Here is a 24,304-nt window from a genome sequence, read left to right as displayed (position 1 = left end):
TATTTTATAATCCTTAATAGATTGGGCTGATCCCTGATGAGATCCTAGATGCTCTTAATGTCTTTAGTGCATATTTGCAGTTTGTGGCTTAGGTTGGGATATTTCTTCTTTTTTCTTTTTTTAATGAGACCCACTCTCACTCTGTTGCCCAGGCTGGAGTGCAGTGGTGCCATCTGGGCTCACTGCAACCTCCACCTCCCGGGTTCAAGAGATTTTCTTGCCTCATCTCCCGAGTAGCTGAGATCACAGGTGCGCGCCACCACACCCCCAGCTAATTTTTGTATTTTTAGTAGAGTCGGGGTTTCACCGTGTTGGCCAGGATAGTCTCGATCTCCTGACCTCGTGATCCACCCGTCTCTAACTTCCATAGTACTGGGATTACAGGTGTGAGCCACCGCGCCCGGCCAGGTTGGGATATTTCAACAAGAATTTCCAAAATGAATAATGCCAAATATTGATTTGATTTCTTTGTTACCTTAAAGTAACACGTCCTAACCTTTTCCCAAATTCTAGGGATGCACCTCACTTAGCGTCTCAGTTTGTCTTTTTTCTATGATAGCCGACCACACTTTTGCTTGGCTCAAATATTTGTGAAAATAATTTCTCATCCCCCTAAAAAAGAAAAAGCTAAAACAAAAACACAAACCAAAAAACCCTGAACAAACCCAAACGCAGAAAGAACAAAATTACAGATTTCTAGCGGGAAGAGTTTGCCAGCTTGTTGGACAAAGACTGTGAGATGAATGGGAAATGCAGAAAAGACAAAACAAAGCTTCAACTGCATACAGCACATTTAGTTGAATATGCCTCAGCACAAGCCGAGGACAATGGGCCCTGCAGTTTATTCAAGACGCCTCAGGGCCTAAACGAGGGAAAGACTGATTCACACTTGCCGTGTCCGCAGCCTGGCTACGGTAGGGTCCTCGTGGGTGGCTGAGGGCTTTCCTGGGCGGGCCCGGGGGAGGAAGAAGGGACCCCAGAGCCCCCACGAGGGGAGGCCAGGCTTAGGAAAAAAAAAAATCGTACAATCTTCACGTTTGTTCTGTTAAACTTTTAAAATACAGTTTAAAACGTTCATTTAAGTTTCCCTGGCTTCTCCCTGAGTACCCATGTACCCTTCTTTCCTTCCCCGACTCATAGTTCTGTGGTGCGTGGGAGGCGCTGCAACAGGAGGCTCCGGCCAGGCTCGCCTCCCTTCCCCACGTAGCTTTCCCTCGCCAGGTTTCGCGCTTTCCCGCGCGGCTCCTTCCCCCAGCCCTCCCGGCTCCCGCGTGGGACGCGGAAAGGGTTTGGGCGCCGCGCCGGCCCCAGAGTGGCTTCCGCCTGACGGAGCCCTGCTGTAGGCCGCGGCACGCCCACGCCCCGGGCGAAGGTAGGCGGCCGCACCTGGGTCCCGGACGCCGCGGGCGCTGAAGGCCTCGGGCGGGCGCTATAGGCCGCGGGCTGCGGTCCTACGGGCTGCAGGGGGCGCTGTGCGCGTCCTCGGGCCCGGCCGCCGAGCGCAGCTCTTTTTTAAAGGGCCAGCGGGGGACTTCGGTTTGTCGCGGCCGCCAGGCAGGAGCTCCCACCCTCGGCGGCTCCCGCTCCGCTTCCGCCGTCGCCGCCTTGCCGTCTCGGGCCCGACAGGCCGGGTCCAGATACTGCAGCCCCGCAAGGGACGCGGGCAGCCATGGCCGAAGCGGCGCCCGCCCTGGTAAGCGCCCTCGGCCGGGCGGACTCCAGGACGGCCCAGGCCGCTGCCGCGTGAGCCCGCGCGAGGGACTCTGGCCGCGCGCGGCCGCCTGGCGAAAGGGCCCTGCCCGCAGTCTCCACGCTCGCCGCCCCCGGCCCGTCGCCCGACCCGCGTCAGGGCTCGAGGTCTGCCTGCGCCTGCCCGCCGGCCTCCGATGGCATTGACCGGGCGGCCCAAACGCCAGGCCCGGCGGGCGAGGCCCCGACGTCAGCGACGGAGGACCCGATCGGTCCCTCTGCGGCCTCTGCCTGGCCCGGCGCCAGAGTCAGGCTCGGCGACGAGGAGGCCGCGCCTCGGATGCATTGTCCCATTTGCGGCCCCGCGGCTCCCCCACGGCAGGCAGGGCGGGCAGGGGCCGTCGGCTCCACCGGACATTCGCGGAGGCTGAGATGGGAAGGGACTAGCCCAGGGTCACGCATCTAGCCGAAGCGGGAGCCTCACGCCGGGGCAGGGACTTTGGAATTAGACCACTTTAAAACACCTTATATTCTACTTTTACCTAAGAGAAAGATATTAAGTGTTATTTACAAGAGAGATTACAGATTAAAAAAAGATTACTGGAGCAGATTTTATTTTAAAATTTCATTTTATTTTTTGAGAGTCTTGCTCTGTCGCCCAGGCTGGAGTGCAGTGGCATGATCTCGGCTCACTGCACCCTCCGCCTCCCGGGTTCAAGCGATTCTCCTGCCTCAGCCTCCCAAGTAGCTGGGACTACAGGTGCCCACCACCACACCTGGCTAATTTTTGTGTTTTCAGTAGAGATAGGGTTTCATTATGTTAGCCAGTCTGGTCTCGAACTCCTGACCTTGTGATCTGCCTGCCTTGGCCTCCCAAAGTGCTGAGATTACAGGTGTGAGCCACTGTGTTCGGCCATTTTAGAATTAAAAAATTATATATATATGTATATTATATATATATATATATATATATTCAGACAGGGTCTCACTCTATCACCCAGGCTGGAGTGCAGTTACATGATCTTGGCTTACTGCAACCTCTGCCTCCTAGGTTCAAGTGATTCTCTTGCCTCAGACTCCCAAGTAGTTGGGGTTATGGGTGTGGGTGCCTGACTACTTTACATATAAATATATATACACACACACACATATATACATATATACCTACATATATATATATATATATATATATATATATATAATTTTTTTTTTTTTTTTTTAGTACAGACGGTGTTTCAGCATGTTGGCCAGGCTGGTCTTGAACTCCTGACCTCAAGTGATCCACCTGCCTCGGCCACCCAAAGTGCTGGGATTACAGGCATGAGTCACCAAGAATGGCTTGTTTTGTTTTTTATTTGTGCCATGTTGTTCAGGCAGGTCTTGAACCCCTGGGCTCAAGCGAACTTTCTGCTTCCATCTCCCAAAGTGCTGGGATTACAAGGGTGAGCCACCGAGCTAGGCCAGTTTAGCAGATTTTAGAATGTTGACTTGATATTGTGCAGTATATCCAATTGGGAGAATATAGTCCTTTGGGTATTTTTGACGTATTGGTAAAACGCATGTAAAGAGCTCAATAGATGATACCTACAATTATTAATACACCTCACTGAAGGTTTTGAAACCTTGATTTTTCTGTATACTTTTATTAAAGTATAACTTCCTCTCCCTCCTCTTTAGTTAGTGAATGTGGTGAACATCTTTTTGGTTTCCCTGAGTGTAAGGGAGAGAAAAAGGGTTGGGGATTCTGGAGATTTATAGCCCTGTTCTCTGGGAAGAGGGGGCCCTGGAAGGTGACATCAGCCACTTTGCCTAGCCTGGGTCTCGCTGCGTCACTACCTTTCTGATCATTTCTGTCCACCTGCTCCTTTCCCGAGCCTTGCAGCATTTGAGATCCAGGAAACTCCCCCAAAAGGGACAGATTTGCTCTGGACTCGTTAGCCCATCCTATCACACTGTTATTTGTAAGTATTTCTATACAGAATTTTTCTCCTGGAGAAGGAAGAACCACATCAGTTTTTTCTGCATCTTCATTGTACATTTACTATGACAGGTGTTCAGTAATTGTTATTGAATGAATGAAGTGATTATAGATTATTAGTGCTAAGAAGGAAGAGCAGTGAAAGCCTCTAGGATGTGGTCTAAGCTAGAATTTTAAAGATGAGTTAAAGACGAGAGGGACTCAGACATGCAGAGGATGCATAGTGAGAGCTGATGTGAAGGTGGAGGAGGGCCAGGTGGGCCCTCAGAATCCACAGGAGGCTGGCATGGCTGGATGCTGGCATGGCTGGAGCCTGGCACGAACTGGATGACTCTAAGGTCAAGAGAGGTCAACTGGGCCATGAAGAAGTCTAGATCTTATGCTAGGTACACTGGGAAGCTATTGAAGAGTTTTAAGCAGGGGACTGAAATGATCTGTGTGTGTGTGTGTATGTGTGTGTGTGTGTGTGTCTGTGTGTGACAGAGTCTCGCTCCATGGCCCAGGCTGAAGTGCAGTGGTGCAATCTCGGCTCACTGCAACCTCCGCCTCCTGTGTTCAAGTAATTATTCTGCCTCAGCCTCCCGAGTAGCTGAGATTACAGGCATGTACCACCACACCTGGCTAATTTTTTGTATTTTTAGTAGAGAGGGGTGTCACCATGCTGGCTAGGCTGTTCTCGAACTCTGGACCTCATGATCTGCCTGCCTCAGCCTCCCAAAGTGCTGGGATTACAAGTGTGAACCACCGTGCCTGGCCTGTGTTCTTAAAAGATTACCACTCACTCTGTGGAAAGTGTATTGTTTGGGAGAAGGCTGGAGGTGGGGAAATCGGGTGGGTGGGACCTCAGTGACTCAGGCCAAGCAAGGTAATGGGGACTTGGACTAGACACTGGCAGTGAAGAAGGAGAAACGTGGATGGATTTGAGGTAATTTTGAGGTTAGGACCCAGTGGTGATTTAACCGTGAAGGATGAATGAAATGGAGGGATGAGATGTCGATTTGCCTCTCCAGCAAGGCTCTTAGGAGCACCAGCCAGGACTGTGCCGTTGCATGTGCACAGTGAGGGCTTGTGAATCAGACACCGGGGTCAGCTGAGGCACCTGAGAAGCTTTTTCAAACGCACTAAAGGACAATGGAATCAAAGAGGTGGTGGTAAAAAAGGCCGTATGAACTGTGTACCATATCCCTGAGCCAGAACCGTCACCGTCATCAACGTCGTTGTCTGAGTCTGCTCAGGCTGCCTTACTTAGTTCCTGGCAAGGGCTCTTGTCCTGGTTTGCAGAAGGCTGCCTTCTCATCGTATCCCCACATGGCAGACCACAAGATCATCTCCCTTGTGTCTCTTCTTACAAGGGCACTAATCCTATTTATGAGGACTCTACCTTCATGGCCTAATTGCCTCCTAGGTGCTCCACCCCAAATACCAGCATATTGGGGATTAATGCTTCAGCAGATGGATATTGAGGGAGACACAAACTTCATTCCATAACAATCATCGTCGTCATCTTAGCCCTTCAACGTGGGGCTCACGTTTATTATTCATAGCATGGTACACGTTGTACTAAGTGTGTTGTACCCTAGAAGGGAGTCACTTGTTTGAGACTTGCTTAAGATTGTGGGGCATGCCCCATCCCCATGGCTAGTGTATAGAACAGGGGTGGGGCTGTGTTTCTTCCAGTTTCCCACTTGCTGACACGTTGGTCCAGCCACGATCACTTGTATCACTTAGGCTGGATTCCTAACTGATACCCTAGCCTCTCCATCTACCCCCAGTCTGCTGCTAACTCAGGATCCCAGATGGAGCTTTACCATGGCAGGTGCCATTTCTGAAGTTTCTTTTTGAGATGGAAGTTTTGATTGTATGATTCTCATAACATCTCTTTTTTCTTGTGAGCAGGCCCCTGCGACAGGCAAGCACACAGAGGACCAGAGGCCTTCGACACCTCCCTTGCCCCAGCCAGCTGCTGAGAACTCGTACCTCTACTCCACGGAGATCACACTGTGGACGGTGGTGGCTGCCATTCAGGCCTTGGAGAAGAAGGTGGATTCCTGCCTGGCCCGCTTGCTGACTCTGGAGGGGCGCACGGGGACAGCCGAGAAGAAGCTGGCCAACTGTGAGAAGACAGCCGTGGAGTTCGGGAACCAGCTGGAGGGCAAGTGGGCCGTGCTGGGGACCCTGCTGCAGGAGTACGGGCTGCTGCGGAGGCGGCTGGAGAACGTGGAGAACCTGCTGCGCAACAGGAACTTCTGGATCCTGCGGCTGCCCCCGGGCAGCAAGGGGGAGGCCCCCAAGGTAGCCCTGGGACGCCCTGGGGTGTGGGAGCCTGAGGGGCTTAGCCTGTGAGCGTGTGGGTGAATGAGTGCGACACTTGTGGTTTCAGGTGCCCGTGACCTTTGATGATGTGGCCGTGTATTTCTCCGAGCTGGAGTGGGGCAAACTGGAGGACTGGCAGAAGGAGCTTTACAAGCATGTGATGAGGGGCAACTACGAGACGCTGGTCTCCCTGGGTAAGGCCGCAGAGGGAGGCTCTGGGCCTCTGTGCACAGGTTGTGTGTGGATAGTCTGTGTCTTCACTTTGGTTTTTGGTACTTGGGCCATCTCTGCATCTCTATGGGCATCTGGGATCCAGTTCTTCTGCATTTCTTGTTCTGTGCACAGATTATGCCATCTCCAAACCGGACATCCTCACCCGGATAGAGAGGGGAGAGGAGCCTTGTCTTGACCAGTGGGGCCAGGAGAAGGGGAGTGAAGTAGAGGTGGCGCATTCAAGGATGTCGGGCACTGGTGAGTATAGGAGCAAGATGTGGTGGGGCGCCAGGGGCCAGCTGCACCACAGCCCAGCTGCACCACAGCCCATCCTCTCGGACTTCCCAATCAGGGGGGCCAAGAAGGGAGTATAGGCCGTTAACTCAAAGTGGGGCCCCTCTGTACCAGGCCACCCTGGGCAGGAGTGGCTGGCAGGCTGAGAGTCATAGTGTTTCTACATATGTCTGAGGTGGACCATCACACTCACCTTACGTGGTTGTGTTGACTGAGTGACAAATGATAAGCATGTAACACTGATCACTTTATCATAGTGGGGTCTTAGTAATAATATCTCCACCAGCAGCACTACTGCCTCCTGGCGTCTTCAGGTGTGTCTATGTCCCCGATATTGCATGTGCCCCCCATTGCAGTCCCACAGCCCCAGCCTGCAGCAGGAAGGCCTGTCATGTGCTTCTTCTATTTGCCTACATGGGCCCTCAGTAGGAGCGCCAGGCATGTCCTCTCCTTGTAGCTGCTGTATAGGACAGTGGTTCCAAAGGACTGCACATCACAATCCTCTGGGGGGCTTTTTTTTTTTTCAATTAAATTTTAAAAAACAGAATAGTACAGTGAATCTCCACTTGATTGTCACCAGACCCAGCACTGTTCTGGGTTTGCCACATTCGCTTCATCCATCTGTTTTTTTCCCTTTTTCTAAACATGACCACAATGCCATGGTCATACCCGAGGAATATCAGAATGTCATTTAATACCCAGCCTTTGTTTTGTGTTCCCCAGTTGTCTCAAAAATGTTTTCTGTAGGGCTTTGGATCCTAACTGTTATATGCCCAAGTCCACATTTTACATTTGGTTTATGTCTCTGAAGTCTTTAAAAAAACTTATGAAAAATCCCCTCACTCTTTTTCAACAGCTTTATTGAGATATAATTCATATACCATATAATTCACCTATTAAAGTGTACAATTAAATACTTTAAAAAAAAAGTCAACTTTGATTTTGGATCCAGGCATACCCGTGCGGGCTTGTCACGTGGTGTACTGCACTAGGTAGTGAGCACAGTACCCAGATTAGGTCTTCAGTCCATGCTCCCCTCTCTCCCTTCCCCATAGTAGTCCACAGTGTCTATTTTTCCCAGGTTGATGTCAATGTGTGCTCACTGTTTAGGCCCCAGTTATGAGTGAGGACATGCAATATTTGGTTTTCTGTTCTTGCATTAGTTCACTTAGGATGATGGCCTCTAGCTTCATTCATGTTGCTGCAAAGAACATGATTTCATTCTTGTTTATGGCTATGTAGTATTCCATGGTATATATGTGCCACATTTTCTTTATTCAATCCACCATTGATGGACATCCAGGTTGAGCCCATGTCTTTACCATTGTGAATAGCATTGTGATGAACATATGTGTGCATGTATAGTTTGGTATAATGATCAATTTTCCTTTGGGTATATACCCAGTAATAGGATTGCTGGGTCAAGTGGTAGCTCTGTTGTAAGTCCTTTGAGAAACCTTCAAAGTGCTTTCCACAGTGGCCGAACTCATTTACATTCCCATCAACAGTGTACAGGCATTCCCTTTTTTCTGCAGCCTCGCCAGCATGTGATGGTTTTTAATAATAGCCATTCTGACTGGTGTGAGATGGTATCTCATGGTTTTGATTTACATTTCTCTGATGATTAGTGAGGGTGAGCATTTTTTCATGTTTGTTGGCCACTTGCATGTCTTTTTTTGAGAAATGGCTGTTCATGTCCTTGGCCCGTTTTTTGCTTGTTGGTTTAAGTTCCTCATAGATGCTGGATGTTTGACCTTTGTCAGGTGCATCGTTTGCAAATATTTTCTCCCATTCTGTAGGTTGTCAGTTTACTCTGTTGATAGTTTCTTTTGCTGTGTAGAAGCTCTTTAGTTTAATTAGGTCCCACTTGTCAATATTTGTTTTTGTTGCAGTTGCTTTTGAGGGCTTAGCCAGAAATTCTTTGGCAAGGGTAATATCAAGAAGAGTATTTCCTAGGTTTTATTTTAGAATTTTTTAAAAAAAATAATTTATTTATTTTACTTTAGGTGCATACTATATCTGGCATTTCTCCCCATGTTATCCCTCCCCACCCTCCCCTCCCCGCATTGTCTCTCCTCTACCCCCCACAACTGTCCCCAGTGTGTGATGCTCCTCTCCCTGAGTCCACGTGTTCTCGTTGTTCAACACCCACCTTTGAGTGAGAACATACAATGCTTGGCTTTCTGTTCTTGGGTCAGTTTGCTGAGAATGATGGTTTCCAGATTCATCCAAGTCCCTACAAAGGACACGAACTCATCGTTTTTTATGGCTGCGTAGTATTCCATGGTGTATATATACCACATTTTCTTTGTCTAGTCTATCATTGATGGGCATTTGGGTTGGTTCCAGGTCTTTCCTATTGTAAACAGTGCTGCAATGAACATATGTGTGCATGTGTCTTTATAGTAGAACGATTTATAGTTCTTTGGGTATATACCCAATAGTGGGATTGCTGGGTCAAATGGAATTTGAGGTCTTACATTTAAATCTTCAATCATTCTTCAGTTACTTTTTGTATATGATGAAAGGTAAGGGTCTAGCTTCATTCTTCTGCACTTGTCTAGCCAGTTATCCCAACACTGTTTATTGAATAGGGAGTCTTTTCCCCATTGCTTTTTTTTTGGTCAGTCTTGTCTAAGATCAGATGGTTGTAAGTGTGTGACTTTATTTCTGACTTTTCTATTCTGTTCTATTGGTCTATGCATCTGTTTTTGTACCAGCACCATGCTGTTTTGGTTACTACAGCCTTATAGTATAGTTTGAAGTTGGGTAGTATGATACTTTTGACTTCATTCTTTTTGCTTAGGATTGCTTTGGCTATTTTGGCTCTTTTGGTTTCATATGAATTTTAGAATTGTTTTTTCTTATTCTGTGAAGAATGATATGAATAGTTTGATAAGAATAGCATTGAGTCTATAAATTGCTTTGGGCAGTATGGCCATTTTAACAATGTTGTTTCTTCCCATCCATGAGCATGGGATGTTTTTAAATTTATCTGTGTCATCTCTGATTTCTTTCAACAGTGTTTTATAGTTCTCCCTGTAGAGGTCTTTCAGCTTTGTGGTTAGCTGTATTCCTGGGTATTTAATTTTTTTGTAGCTATTGTAAATGGGACTGTGTTCTTGATTAGACTCTCAGCCTGATACTATTCTTGTATGGAAATGCTACTGATTTTTGTACACTAATTTTGTAATCCTGAAACCTCACTAAAATTGTTTATCAGTTCCAGTAGCCTTTTGACAGAGTTTTTTTTTTTTTTTTTTTTTTTTTTGAGACGGAGTTTCACTCTTGTTACCCAGGATGGAGTGCAATGGCGCGATCTCAGCTCACCACGACCTCCGCCTCCTGGGTTCAGGCAATTCTCCTGCCTCAGCCTCCTGAGTAGCTGGGATTACAGGCACGCGCCACCATGCCCAGCTAATTTTTTGTATTTTTAGTAGAGACGGGGTTTCACCATGTTGACCAGGATGGTCTCGATCTCTTGACAGAGTTTTTAGGGTTTTCTAGGTATAGAATCATTGTTAACAAGGAGAGATAATTTAACTTCTTTTCCTATTTGGATGCCTTTTATTTCTTTCTCTTGCTTTATTGCTTTGGCTAGGACTTCCTATAATTGAATGGTGTTTAGTATATTCACAAAGTTGTGCAGCCATCACTACAATGTAATTTTAGACCTTTCTTGTTCCGTCAGAAAGAAACTCCATACCTATTAGTAGTCACTGTCTGTTCCTCTGCCCACCTGTTGCCCTGCCCCAGGCAGCCACTGATCAGCTTTCTGTGTCTATGCATTTACCCATCTGGAAACTCCATAAAAATGGAATCATACAATATGTGGCATTTGTGCCTGCCTTCTTTCACCGAGCATGATGTTTTCAAGGTTCATCCACGTGTAGTATGTGTGAGTACTTCATTCCTATTTGTGACTGAGTGATATTCCATCATAAAGATACATCACATGTTGTTTATTCCTTTATTGGTTGATAAATTCCCCCCACCCCCCAATTTATTTATTTATTTATTTTTGAGACAGGGTCTCACTCTGTCACCCAGGCTGGAATGCAGTGGCATGATCTCAGCTCACTGCAGCTTTGACCTCGTGAGCTCAAGTGATCCTCTCATCTCAGCCTCCCGAGTAGCTGGAACGACAGGCACATGCCACCAACCTGGGCTAATTTTTTGTGGCAGCAGGGTTTTGTCATGTTGCCCAGGTTGGTCTTGAACTCCTCAGCTCAAGTGATCCTCCTGCCTTGGCCTGGATGACTCCCCCTTTAATACCATCAACTTGTTGACATTTCATTGTCATTTTTAATGCCCACAGTTTAGATTTGATATTATTTAACGTGTTCTTTTATTTCCTGCACTTCCTATAAACTAGTAGGTAAATCTAGAGGCTTATTTAACTTTCGGTTCAATTTCTTTGGCAAGACTATGTCAGAGGTAGTGCTATGTGCGCCTTCCTGTGTCACATCAGGAGGCACAGAGGTCTGGTTGTCTCTCTTTTTGTGATCATCAATCTTTTTTTTTTTCTTTCTTTCTTTTGAGTTGGGATTTCACTCTTGTTGCCTAGGCTGGAGTCCACTGGTGCCATCTTGGCTCCCTGCAACCTCCACCTCCCAGGTTCAAGTGATTCTCCTTCCTCAGCTTCCCAAGTAGCTGGGATTACAGTCAAGTGCCACCACACCCCACTCATTTTGTATTTTTAGTAGAAACGGGGTTTTGCCATATTGGCCAGATTGGTCTTGAACTCTCCTGACCTCAGGCGATCCACCCACCTCAGCCTCCCAAAGCGCTGGGATTACAGGCATGAGGCACCGTGCCCAGCCGATTGTCAGTCTCTTACCCTTTTATTATTAAGCTCCGCATCAACTTTTCACCTGATGATTTTAATAGCCACTGAAGGTTGTCACCTGGATTCCTTCTTGCATTGGGGTTGCAAAGTGGTGAGATTCTGTCATTACTTCTGCACTTAATAGCTGAAATTCTTTTATAAAGAATAGTTTCTCTAACTTTTGTATCTTTTTAAATGTTTGAGATAGAGTTTGTTCTTTTTGCTCAGACTGGAGTGCAATGGAGTGATCTTGGCTCAGTGCAACCTCTGCCTCCCAGGTTCAAGCGATTCTCCTGTCTCAGCCTTCCCAGTAGCTGGGATTACAGGTGTGTGCCACCACACCCGGCTAATTTTTTGTATTTTTGGTAGAGACGGGGTTTCACCATGTTGGCTCTTCAGTCAGCTTGTGGTGAATGCTGCCAGACCTCGGACTCTCCCTTTAGGGCAGCGGGCTTCCCTCTGGCCCAGATATGACATCCAAGAGCTACGGCCTGGAACTGGGACCTCAGGAACCTACTTGGTTCTCTGCCTCGCTGTGGCTTAGCTGGTACCCGAGCTACAAAACAGCTACCTTTCCTCTTCCTTCTGCTTTCCTCAAGCAGAAGGAATCTCTCCCCATAGCTGCCACAGGTGGTAATGTACTGAGTCACGCCCGAAACCAGCATGTCCCTCAGTCTCACCCAAGGCCTAGGGTGATTACCCCTTGGGTACTGCTGCTGTCTACTCAGGGTCCAGTGGCTCTTAATCAGCAGGTGATGGATCCAGACAGGACTGGGTCCTTCCCTTCAGGGTAGCAAGTTCCCTTCTGGCCCAGGATGTGTCTGACAGCTAGGGTCTGGAATGGGGACCTGAGGATTCTGCCCGGTATCATATCCTACTGGGGCTGAGCTGGTATCCAAATTGCAAGACAGAGTCCTCTTAACCCTTCCCTTTCCTCACTTCAAGCAGAAGGAAATAGTCTCCCCTGGAGCTGTCAGCTGCGCTGCCTGGGCTTGAGGGAGGGGTGGCACAAGTACTCCCTTAGCTGTCTCAGCTGATATTTCAGAGTCACCTGCCCTCCCAAGTACCCTGGCTCTGAGCCCAGCACAGTACCAGGACTTGCCCAGGAATTGCAGTCCTTGTGGCCTGGACTACCTTATTAGGACCCCAGAGCACTTTAGCCAACTCTGCCTTGCAGGCTTAAGCAATTCTCGTGCCTCAGCCTCCTGAGTAGCTTGGACTACAGGCATGCGCCACCGTGCCCAATTAATGTTTTGTATTTTTAGTAGAGACAGGGTTTCGCCACATTGGCCAGGCCAGTCTCGAACTCCTGGCCTCAAGTTGATCCACCTGCCTCAGACTCCTAAAGTGCTGGGATTGCAAGCATGAGCCACCATGCCTGTCTGTGGCTAGGGCTGTTCTAAATGCTCCCTCTGCGGGTGGGCACCAGCTAGGTTATGCCTGGTGTTGCTTTCTGCTGTGACAGGGCAGCACTGAGTTCCGATGCAAAGTCCCACAATCACTGCACTCTTCCTCCCTGAAGAGCACACATTCTCTGGTGCCACGTGGCTGTTGCTGGGGGATGGAGGAGGGTTGGTATCCGCAATTCAAGACTCCTTCCCACCCTCTTCAGTGCCGCTTTCCTTCATATGGTGTTACGACCAAGTACTGTGACTGCTTATCTGCTTTTTGGTTTTTTTGAAGGTACTTTCTTGTGTGAATAGTATTGAATTTGGTGTTTCTATTCGGGGGATAATCACTGAGGGTTCTGTTCGACCATTTTGTTCCCTCTCCCCTTTCTTTTGAGGCAAGATGTCACTCTGTCACCCAGGCTGGAGTGCAGTTGCACAATCATGGCTCACTGCAGCCTTGAACTCCTAGGCTCAAGTGTCTTCCCATCTCAACCTCCTGAGTAGCTGGGACCACAGGCATGTGCCACTATGCTTGGCAATTTTTAAAATTTTTGTAGAGACAGGGTCTTGCTGTGTTGCCCAGGCTGATCTCAAACTCCTGACCTCAAACAGTCCTCTGCTTTGGCCTCCCAAAGTGGCATTACAGGCATCAGCCATTGCACCTGGCCCTATTTTTTAAAATATGTTTAAGGGACATTTAAATTTCTTATTTTGTGAATTATTATTTTTTTTGCTCTAGGAATCTTTTAAAAAATGCATATTTCCTAGGCCCACCCCGAACCTATTGATGGGATTCCCAAAGGTGCTCCCCAGGGGATGCTGCTATACTAGCCTAGTACAGAATTTGGGCTTGGGAATCCGCATTGTAGTGTTCTGAGCCAGGAGTTCCTAAAGAGCCAGAATCTGTGTGTGTGTGTGTGTGTGTGTGTGTGTGTGTGTGTGTGTGTGTCAGAGTGTCAGAGTCTCCGTCTGTTGCCCAGGCTGCAGTGCAGTGGCGCAATCTCAGCTCACTGCAACCTCCAACCTCCACCTCCTAGGTTCAAGCAATTCTTCTGTCTCAGCCTCCTGAGTAGCTGGGATTACAGGCATGCACCACCACACCTGGCTAATTTTTGTATTTTTAGTAGAGATGGGGTTTCACCATGTTGGCCAGGCTGGTCTTGAACTCCTGACCTCAGGTGATCTGCTTGCCTCGGCCTGCCAAAGTGCTGGGATTACAAGTGTGAGCCACTGCACCTGCCCCCTCCCCACACTTTTTTTTTTTAAACCACTCTTTATTCAAAATATATCAGCCCTTTTACTTACAGAGAAAATGTGAAAGTAAACATTTGTCCTCCTGACCCCCATAAGGAAACCTGTATTCAGAATATGTCCACTTAAAAAGAAAATAAGGCCAGGCACAGTGGCTTACGCCTATAATCCCAGCACTTTGGGAGGCCAAGGTGGGGAGATCATGAGGTCAGGAGTTCGAGACCAGCCTGACCAACATGGTGAAACCCCATCTCTACTAAAAATACAAAAATTAGCCAGGTGTGGCACTTTGGGAGGCCGAGGTGGATGGATCACAAGGTCAGGAGTTTGAGACCAGCCTGGCCAATGTGATGAAACCCTGTCTTTACTAAAAATACAAAAATTAGCCAGGTGTGATAGTGGGTGCCTGTAATCCCAGCTACTTGGGAGGTTGAGGCAGGAGAATTGCTTGAACCCAGGAGGCAGAGTTTGCAGTGAACTGAGATCACGCCAGTGCACTCCAGCCTGGGTGACACAGCAAGACTCCATCTCAAAAAAAAAAAAAAAAGATTTGTAGATTATCAAGCTGAAACCCGGAAACTTTAGCAGTCCAGTTTTTTTTTGTTTGTTTTTGAGACAGAGTTTCTCTCTTGTTGCCCAGGCTGGAGTACAGTGGCACAATCTTGGCTCACTGCAACATCCACCTCCTGGGTTCAAGCGATTCTCCTGCCTCAGCCTCCCAAATAGCTGGGATTACAGGTGTGAGCCACCGTGTCTGGCCTGTTTTTGGGAGTCCAGTTCTTTCATCCCCCTATAGCTGACGCCTGCCTTCTTGGGGCAGTGGTTGTCAATACCATTGGACTACTCTTTTTTTTTTTTTAAATTCCCATAATTTCACAGGTGAACTTTTAAATTTATTTTAAAATTTATTTTTTCTTTATTTTGTGTTCTGAGTGATATACTCTTGTGTGTAGTCACTTATAACAGCTGGGCTCATGGCATTTTCTGGGAGACGTTGCTGCCGTCTCTCCTGCCGTTCTTTCAAAGTAATCTTCAATGAGCTTGCCTTCTTGGCCTGTGCTTCTTTTTATTCATCTGGGGGCACGGGAGGCCAGCGGGCTGTGTGGGGTCTTCACCTGATGGAACCAATGGAAGTGGCATTTTTGGAGAGGCCTGGGACTTTCCCAACTAGAATCACTGCTGGCTTGCAGGCTGCTTGATCCTGGGGGTGCTGTTCCTTTGCCAGTGCCACCCCCAAATCTAGCTGCACAGAATCTAGCTCTTCTTCCCAGTATTTTAAAAATTATTCCTAACTTTTTTTAATTTTTAGGCAGGGTCTTGCTCTGTCGCTCAGGCTGGAGTGGTGTAATCATAGCTTATTGCAGCCTCCACTTCCCAGACCCAGGTGATCCTCCCACCTGAGCCCCTTGAGTAGCTGGAACTTCAGGCATGCACCACCACGCCAGGCTAATTTTGTTTTTTGTTTTTTTTTTTTTGTAGAGACAGGGTTTCACCATGTTGCCTATACTGGTCTCAAACTCCTGAGCTCAAGCAATTCTCCTGCCTCGGCTCCCCAAAGTGTTGGGATTACGGGCGTGAGCCACCACGCCTGACCTCATTTTCAATTCTTAGTGGGTCACGAAGAGTTAGGATTCATATTTTCACTTAGACCGTTCTGTTTCTCATTCTTTTTTGAGCTTCATCTTGCTTAGTCACCACCTTGTGATGCTTGAGGCTGTTTAGGAGGATGGATGATGTGTTTCTCTTTGTTGTAGGAAGGATCCAAAGATTAAACTTCAGAGGATGATCCACTAAAATTTTTTGGATCTGCTGATGAAGCAGCCATTTTTAGGTTTATCATGAAAGTACCATTTTTAGGGGCAGTGTAACTGGGTGGTGTATCACTCCCCCATATGGAAACGGGAATTGGTAGCAATGTTAGAAGGCACAGACTCAATTGGATTATTACTTTTCACCACTATTTCACCCTTTGATAGTTTCTAGCTGGTTTTACCTCTTCTCTTAGAAGACAACCTCAGTTGAGGTAGAGAGGACCCCACCTGGGTTATTTATTTATTTATTTATTTATTTGAGACAGGGTCTGGCCCTGTTGCCCAGGTTGGAATGCAAGTGGAATTATCATGGCTCACTGCAGCCTCAGACTCCTGGGCTCAAGCCATCCTCCTGCCTCAGCCTCCCAAGTAGCGGGGAGTACGGCACGTGCTACCACACCTGGCATTTTTTTTTTTTTTTAATCTCTGACAAAGCATTGTTTTCTGGAGGCTTAAGTTCAGGAAGATCCAACGTGGTAAATTCAAACCTGGTTTTGGAGGTAGAGTCACTTTTTCCGTGATTCTGGGTTTCTTGTCTGTTCCTTTCTGATCTGATGCCCATCTGATTTCAAATCCCTGTTAGCATCAAGTGGACAAACGATGTGAGCCGTTTGCTGATTTCATCTCTGATGGTAGCATTCCATCAACTCTCTTACTGTTAGCCTTTTGGTCATCAGTTTTTTTCTTATCATCTTTTTTTACTTAAAAAAATCAGAGCTTCAGCTGGGCGTGGTGACTCACGCCTGTAATTTTAGCAGTTTGGGAGGCCGAGGCGGGTGAATCATGAGATCAGGAGTTCAAAACTAGCCTGATCAAGATGGTGAAACCCTGTCTCTACTAAAAATACAAAAATTAGCTGGGCGTGGTGGTGGGAGCCTGTAATCCCAGCTACTGGGGAGGCTGAGGCAGAGAATTGCCTGAACCTAGGAGGCGGAGTTTGCAGTGAGCCAAGATCACACGACTGCACCCCAGTCTAGGTGACAGAGTAAGACTCTGTCTCAAAAAAAAAAAAAAAAAGAGCTTCATTTCTTGTGTGAGAGGACACGTGCTCATTTTGGGGCTTTACCATTTGAAAGTCTTGCTAACAGCTGGATTGGTTACGATCACTCTGGGAGGTGGGCGCTGAGTAAATGTGCGTGTGGACTTGGGCCCTAAGGAGTAGACTAGGGATAGAGTTATCTCGAAAGACAAATAACTGAGGGGGAAGCCTCGACGTTCCTAAAGCCATGTCTTCAGTTGTGTTTCTGCCCGGCCTTGGGTCTCCCTTATGCCCTTAGAGGGGGAGGGGAAGGGGGAGGGGAAGGGAGGGAGGGGGAGGAGGAAGGGGAAAGGAGGAGGGTGAAGAGGGGGAGGGGAAGAGAGGAGGAGGGGGAGGGACAGGCATGGGGTTTCTCTTTCCTGCCTTAAAATGCCAGATTCTGTCATGACCTGCCTGGCGATCATTACCGTGAATTCCTGTCTGCTGAATTCCTGTGCTGCAGTTTCCTTCTCTGGGACATGAGGCTTTAGACTGGAATCTAGCTGCCAGGTGTTCAGTGGGGTCCACCTTATTATCATGCCCTGTGCTGGAACTGAGACCCCAGGATCCCAGTGACTCTGCCATTAGCCTTCCCTAGAGGGTCCCCGGTCACCCGGGCAGGAGACCTCCGCGTTGTGTTCAGTGTCACTGATTTGCATTCTCCAGGCCTCCCTCCATATCCGGAGTACCTCACCAGCCCACTCAGCCCTGCCCAGGAGGAGCCGAAAGAAGGGCGGGCCCCCAGACAGCAGCAGGACTCCGAGGCGAGAGCGGCCCCAGCCAGGCTGGGAGCAGGTGAGTGAGGACAGCGAGGCGGCAGGATGAACAGAGTCCCGAGGCAGCACGCGGATACGGGAGAGATGACTGGGAGCCTGGTTGGGCTGGGCTGGACAGGCTTTTTGGGAAATGGGCCCTTGAGACAGGCCTAAAAGAAGGTAGGTTTTGGCATTTTCAGCATGAGAAAATAGTCTTAGTAGAGGGGTGGGTTCCTCCACGTGTTGGGGGCCTGGAAACCACCAGTCCAGCAGAGTGAGGGGAGGGAGTAGAGGGGTGTGTTGGGCCTCCCCAGGGTTCTTACGAGGGTCACTGGACAATGTGTGTCCTGTGCCTGGTGTGGTGCCAGCATGGTGCTGTTTGTCAGTAAACGCTCTCTTTCTGAAAACCTCCCGGGGCCAGGGAAGAAGGGCAGAGGCACCTGTGGCCGCAGGAGAGCCCCACAGGAGCATGGGAGCCTTTCGGGAGTAGAGTGGGGTTGGGTGGTGGGACCTGGTAAGGGGCTTCCTCCTGAGGGTTCCCTCCCTCCCTCTCCAGCTGCTATCTCCCTGGGGACTGTAGGGACCCAGATCAGTCTGGGGTCCTTCCTGGTCTTTCCCCATTGTGGTCTGGTCTGGCTTGGCTGGAAAGGCACTGCATGAAAACCCAGGCATCAGACCCTACACACGTGGTCTGATAATGATGGAAAAGCTGTTCACATGGTCTTGGCGTGGCCAGGCTGCCAGGCCCTCAGGCCCACAGTCTGTGTGTGTTCCCCTGCATAGAGTCTGTGCTTCCCTGAGAGGGCGTGGTGCCAGGACCCTTTCTCCCTCACATTAGGGACCCCTGAGAGTTGGGTGCTGAGACCTGGGGTCCGAGGTCTCCAGCACATTGCTGTGACCACCCACCACTGCCTCAGTTGTCGTTGTCACTGCTGTCTTGGCAGCTCCTTGGCTCCATCCAACCTGGGAGTTGAATGAGACCCACATAGACCCAGGCAGGAGTCTCAGGTCCTAACGCCTCCTCTCTGTCACCAGTGAGTGTGGTGCAGGCAGGTCACGGACACTACATGAGGATTTGTCATGTGGATGAGCAGCTGAGCACAGGCAAGGCACTCACCACCCCAGTCCACAGAGGCCTCTTAGGGTGGTCTGGGGGCAGCCAGGGCCCCTGGGGCTCATTGTCTTTCACAGATGGTAACTAGTGTCATCAGAACACTTGGGGGTGGGGTCCTGCCAGCCTCTCTGCTGTGTCCAGGGTCTCTGATTCTGTGTCTCACTCCAGGTGATCCTGACCTCCAGGCTCCCTGGCTCCTGGCCTTGCAGCTTGATCTCCCCTCCCCTGATGTCCTTAGCTTGGCCTCCAGGAATGAGGCAGATGACAACAGTCAGGACTGAGTGACAGTGTGAGGCAGTGCCTGTGTGGCAGGGCTCAGTGAGCAGGACCCCTGCAATGTGCTGTGAGCACTGTGAGGAGACAGCGCCTGGGCTGAGGCTGGAAGCCAGGACTGGGCCGAGTGACCTGGGGGACATGGTGGTGAGGTCCACTTAGAAACCAACGTAGACTCCTTTTGCCAGGTGGTGGTGTGGCCAACAAGACAGAGGCACAGTCCGAAGACAAGATGACGCCTGAGCGGCTCTTTCTGGGGGTGTCGCGGAGCCAGACCGAGTGTAGAATCCCCCGAGGGCCCAGGAACAGGCGTGGGGGCCCTAGCCGTCATCAGGCCCAGGGCGTGCCCACGCGGGCGGGTGAGCCACGGACACCGGGGCCCGGCGGGGAGACGTCCCGAGTCCTCCCCCGCCGGCGGGAGCGGGCGTTCCCCTGCCCCGACTGTGGGCAGAGCTTCCGCCTGAAGATCAACCTGACAATTCATCAGCGGACCCACATGGAGGAGGGGCGGCGGGAGGCCACCGGCTGCTCGCCCACCGGCTGCGGGGAAAGCCAGGCCACGCTGGAGCCGGGGGAGGTGGTGGTGCCCGGCCCTGTCATTCGCTGGCTCCCAGAGGACCCCGAGGGCTGCCGATCCGTGGCTGGGGGCCGCACATTGGCGGTGCGGCGGCCTGTGGCCAGCAAGATTTACCACTGCAGCGAGTGCCTGCGCTTCTTCCAGCAGCGCAAGAGCCTGCTGCTGCACCAGCGCCTGCACACCGGCAGCGGCCAGGGCTGGCCCGCCTGCCCCTACTGCGGCAAGACCTTCCGCCGGCCCTCGGACCTCTTCCGCCACCAGCGTATCCACACTGGTGAGCGGCCCTACCAGTGCCCCCAGTGTGGCCGGACCTTCAACCGGAACCACCACCTGGCTGTGCACATGCAGACCCACGCCCGAGGCCAGGCAGGCCCACACTTGCCGGCCCCTGCCCAGGCCTAGCCGCACGGAGGAGGGCTGACCAGGCAGGAGCCCGCAGGGGACCCCTGGCAGGGCCTGCCTGCCGTGCCTGACACAGGTTCTTCCTCGTCCTGGGATGGTTTGGAGAGAGGTTTGTTGTTTTTACCCATTCAAATGGGAAGCAGCCGCCCTTTCGGTGACAGTGTGTTTGACCAGGTGCCTTGTTTCCTCTTTGCTGCCTTTTCTGCATTCCTGACTTGTAAAAGATTCCTTAAGGCTTAAGGGATGCCTTATTTTTGATGGGGCCTCTGGCAGGTACCACAGTCAAGAGGACCAGAGATCATGGCCTTTCCAATATGGGGGTGAGAGAGACATCGGGGACCAGGGATTTTTGTTTTGTGCAGAGATCCCTTGCCTGCTATCACCATGAAAAACAGTGGAGTGGATGGATGGCCTGAAGAAAGGAAATTCTTCTACTTTGCTATTTTGAAACTTTTTTCCCTTGTTACAGAGACTTTCAAGTGCTTTTGTAAGTGTGTTTAGTTGCTAATGGAACTTTGCCTTTTGTGAAGTTGGAAAGAGCCGGCTTTTCCATGTGGGGCTCGCAGGGCTGGAAGAGGAGCTGCTTCCACCAGCCTGTGGTTCTTTTTTTTTTTTCTGAAATGGAGTTTCCCTGTTGTTGCCCAGGCTGGAGTGCAGTGGTGCAATCTTAGCTCACTGCAACCTCTGCCTCCTGGGTTCAAGTGATTCTCCTGCCTCAGCCTCCTGAGTAGCTGGGATTATAGGCACTCACCACCGTGCCCGGCTAATTTTTGTATTTTTGGTAGAGATGGGGTTTCATCATGTTGTCCAGGCTGGTCTTGAACGCGAGACCTCAGGTGATCCACCTGCCTTGGCCTCCTGAAGTGCTGGGATTACAGGGGTGAGCCACTGCATGCGGCGCAGCCTGTGGGTTTTGATGGGGATGTCTTGGCCGCTGTCTTGGAAGCACAGTGTCTCCCCAGGTGTGTGTTTCTCTGCCCAGAGTGATTCCCAGTATTCCTAGTCCTTACCCCATGGGATAGTCACATCCGTGATTTACTTTCGTTGTAAGCTGGGAGGGTAAACTGAAGCCTGGAGTGGGTGACACTTGCCCCCCACCCCACCCCCGCCAAGGGCTCAGTATTCACTGGTGTGTAAGATGTATTGACTGGACCCCAGAAGGCACCCTGAGGGGCAGTGCAGGGAGAGCCCAGGAAGCTCCTCCCCTAGAGGAGGCCCCTGGTCTGGCTGAGGCCCACCTTTACCCTGGATCTCCAGGCTTGCTTTTCACATTAAAGGAGGGACTGTCTCCTCTCAAAGGAGTTCTTCTTTGAGCACTTTGGGCTCTGGGGCAGAGTTGGGCTAGGAGATCTGGGTGAATCCTTCAGTCACCGCTAGTTTCATGATCCTCTTCTGTCAAAGGGGGTCACGGCCCCAGTGTCATAGTCCACAGTGACAACCCAGTGGACTGAGTTGTCAGGGTCAAATTAAGAGGCACTGGGACAAATAGGAAACCTAGCTTTGTGCTTCCTTTCAAATTCAGGACCTCCTTTCTACTCCATTCCAGCCTTTTCCCACCAGTCAGAATCCCTCAGGAAGGACCTTTATCTTCTGGAGTGAGTGGCAGTTCCACTGGGTTCAGTGAAAGACTCTCCCACGGGGCTCTGTTCCCCAGGAGTCCTTTGTATTTCAGTGAACAAATTCTTACCAAAGCATGAGACTCGGACTGTAGAAGTTCAGGCAATAATATCAGATCTTATGGAGACATCTTGAGGTCAGCTAGCTTCTGGTGCCTCTCATCACACCACTGTGGATGCTGCCTGTAGAGCAGCCTGGGTGCGGGGGACTCTGAAGCTGGAGTGATGGGACCCCGGCTATCCTTGTATTTTACAGTCTTGTCTGGCACTGAGAAGTGGCCAGGCTTTAGGGCTGCTTCTGGGGGCCTTGGTCCCTGGTTGTACAACTTCCTTGCCTGCCCTTCTGACCCTCACTCTTCTCCCAAAGTCTTGAGCAGAGTTGGGGGCTGATGGTAGCATTGCTGTCATCTCTGGGAGGAGGGTAAGCATATAAGTCAGTGGAGTTCAGCCAGGCTTTCTTGGGTTTGGGAAGAGGCACTGCCCTTCTGTGCTTTGGATCCTGCTTGTCTGCTCTGGAGTCCCCCAACCCTTGCTGGGAGCCTCACAAGTCAGAGGCGGGCTGTCAGCAAGAGCTCAGACAGGATGTGGTGCAGGTGCAGCTGCAGGAGCTAGTCTCAGGTGTTCCGGGGAGACCTCAGGCTAAGAATGTTGCTGAGTTTCTAGGCTTGTTCTTCTTTTTTAAAAATTTTTACATTCCAAATTTTTGCTGAAGTAGGCTTGTTTTTCTAATTCCAGGTGCCCCTCCTTAAATATCGCAAGGTGCTGATTCTCCGTTTTTCTTTTTTTCATATCAGTGTGCTCAACTTTGAGCTAGGCCTTGTGAGTTTGCCTAGCACTCAGAGGTGTTTAAATAACGTTCTTTACATTGAAATGAGTCAACCGAAGCTTTGTGGTGCAGGGTGCCCCCGACTCGGTGGGAGAGTTGGTTGGGCCCCAGACTGCCCCTGCGGGGTCCTCGGCTTCCTCATTTGTGAAATAAATGGATGGGCCACGATGTTAAACGCCCAAGAGAACTGTGAAGGTGAAGTCTCTTGCCCTAACTGGTGATCAGTAAACTTGTTGGCATAAACGACTGCGTGCGCATGATCTGGTTTCTGCTCTCTGGGTGGTGAATGGCCGTGCGGGGCGGTGGCAGCTGGGGACACCTGCGGGCTGTGGGGCACCAGCCCGGGGCCGGGCGCTCACACCTGCCGGGTGCGCACAAACCCTGGCGCACGCTGTGAGGGCGGGGCCTCCAGGGCTGGCCGATGAAAGTCCGCACTGGGTTGCTGGCCCCAGCCAAGCGGGGACGGAGCCTCCAGCCCCATCAACGGGGATCTGACTTCCGGAGGCGGGGCGGCTACCCAGTCGTAACCCTCCTGGCCTTGAGCACAGCCGCTGCCCGGGCTCGTTCTGTCAGTGTCCCGAGTCCCAGCTGTCCCGGAAGCTCAGTCCATGCAGGGAAAGCAGGGCTGACGCTGTCAGCGGAGAGGACTGCGCAGCTGGGCTCGTGTGGGACCGCGCGCGCGCAACGGCAGCGGCGACTCCCTGCCCAGGCCGGCCAGCACAGGGCCATGGCCGAGGCAGCTGTGCCTGCAGTAAGGGCGACCCTCATGGAAGTGTGAGGACGTAGACCCGAGTCCTGAATTCGCCAGGAGGACATCCCATCCCCCACCAGCCCGGTCACCTCCTGGAACTGGAGAGGGCTCAGTCCGGGTGGCAGGAGGAGAAGGACTCCTAAGGCCAAATGATAAACTCCCTTCTCTTTCCCCGTTTCCTAACCTGTGGAATAAGGCGATTGGCCCTAAACACAAGATTTGGAGGTTCCCTCCAGCCCTGATATCCGCTGGACCCAGTTCTGTGGGGGCAGTGGACTGAGGACATCTTCATTCCAGACTCCAGGGTTCCTCTTTCTGGACCTGCCCTTTGGCACCCCTCCCCTCCACCCCCAGTGGATCATCTGAGAAAGATCCATCCCACTCCCATCCTTTCTCCAAGCTGAGATCAGTGCCATGGCCCAGGGAGGGATGTCTGCTGCAGTCTGGTGGAGCCAGAGTCTGGCTCCTGGCTGTGAGGTGGGCTCTGGACCTGAGCTCTGATTCCACTCAGGAGGCTTCTGATGCCAGAATTCTCTGCCAAGTCCTTCTGGCTGCTGCTGAGGGGATCTGCATTGTGAGGACTTTTGGTTAGGGGCTTCAGGCTCAGGCTTGACCCAGGCCATTGCTGGCCTGCATAAGAGCTATTCAGATTTTCATAGGTCTTTAGAAGTAGAGGGGTCATCTCCTAGTAGAAATAGCTTTGCAGTGGTTTTGGACTCATTTCCACATGGCACATTCGTGTCAGGGCATTGCAGGGAGGTGAGGATGTTTGCCCCTAATCTGTGAAGGTCACATTACTTCTCTAAGGTTCTATTTTCTCACTGATGGGGACATCCTAACTTCCTTCACTCCTAAGGTGGCTGTGTGGATGAAATGCACTGAAGAGATGGAAGAGCACTCAGGGTGTGTGACATTAGCACATGTTATGTTATGAAAAACAAATGTAAAGGCTGTGGACCAGTGATCTGACTGTGTTTTATGAACCAAAGACTGTGATTAATCCAATTCTGTGCAACTGAGTTTTTTAGAGACCTCCCCAATAAACGTACTCAGCAAAGTGTCGCACACATACTAGGTACTAGACACTAGGCACCTGGCACTTTCCTTCCCCTTACAGTATGGCTCACCATCCTCAGGTCTGGCCTCTTCCTGATACAGTGCAGTGGAGCCCAGGGGAGGCAACACGGCCTTCACAGATCAAGTT

At 50.5% G+C, this 24,304-nt stretch overlaps 1 protein-coding gene across 1 annotated transcript; it reads left to right on the top strand.

Annotated features, from left to right (window-relative positions):
• Positions 1 to 1,666: 1,666 nt before the first annotated feature.
• LOC105711290 (zinc finger protein 783) lies at positions 1,667 to 19,907 on the top strand. The gene is made up of 6 exons (XM_012443968.2): positions 1,667 to 1,693; positions 5,564 to 5,959; positions 6,048 to 6,174; positions 6,326 to 6,451; positions 17,453 to 17,581; positions 19,117 to 19,907. The coding sequence occupies exons 1-6, from the start codon at positions 1,670 to 1,672 to the stop codon at positions 19,905 to 19,907; spliced, it is 1,593 nt and encodes a 530-aa protein (XP_012299391.2). The 5' UTR covers positions 1,667 to 1,669.
• Positions 19,908 to 24,304: the final 4,397 nt, after the last annotated feature.

Source organism: Aotus nancymaae, unplaced genomic scaffold, assembly GCF_030222135.1.
Source record: "Aotus nancymaae isolate 86718 unplaced genomic scaffold, 86718_ANA_hifiasm-v0.15.2.pri h1tg000002l, whole genome shotgun sequence".
Taxonomy (NCBI): Eukaryota; Metazoa; Chordata; class Mammalia; order Primates; family Aotidae; genus Aotus; species Aotus nancymaae.
This window is presented reverse-complemented; position numbering and strand designations above follow the sequence as displayed.

Excerpts from the sequence above, each read along its gene's own strand:
- LOC105711290 (XM_012443968.2), top strand. The coding sequence starts at position 1,670 with ATGGCCGAAGCGGCGCCCGCCCTG. Across the intron at positions 6,175-6,325 it reads CGAGACGCTGGTCTCCCTGG|ATTATGCCATCTCCAAACCG; the intron begins GTAAGGCCGCAG and ends TTCTGTGCACAG. Across the intron at positions 17,582-19,116 it reads CCCAGCCAGGCTGGGAGCAG|GTGGTGGTGTGGCCAACAAG; the intron begins GTGAGTGAGGAC and ends TCCTTTTGCCAG.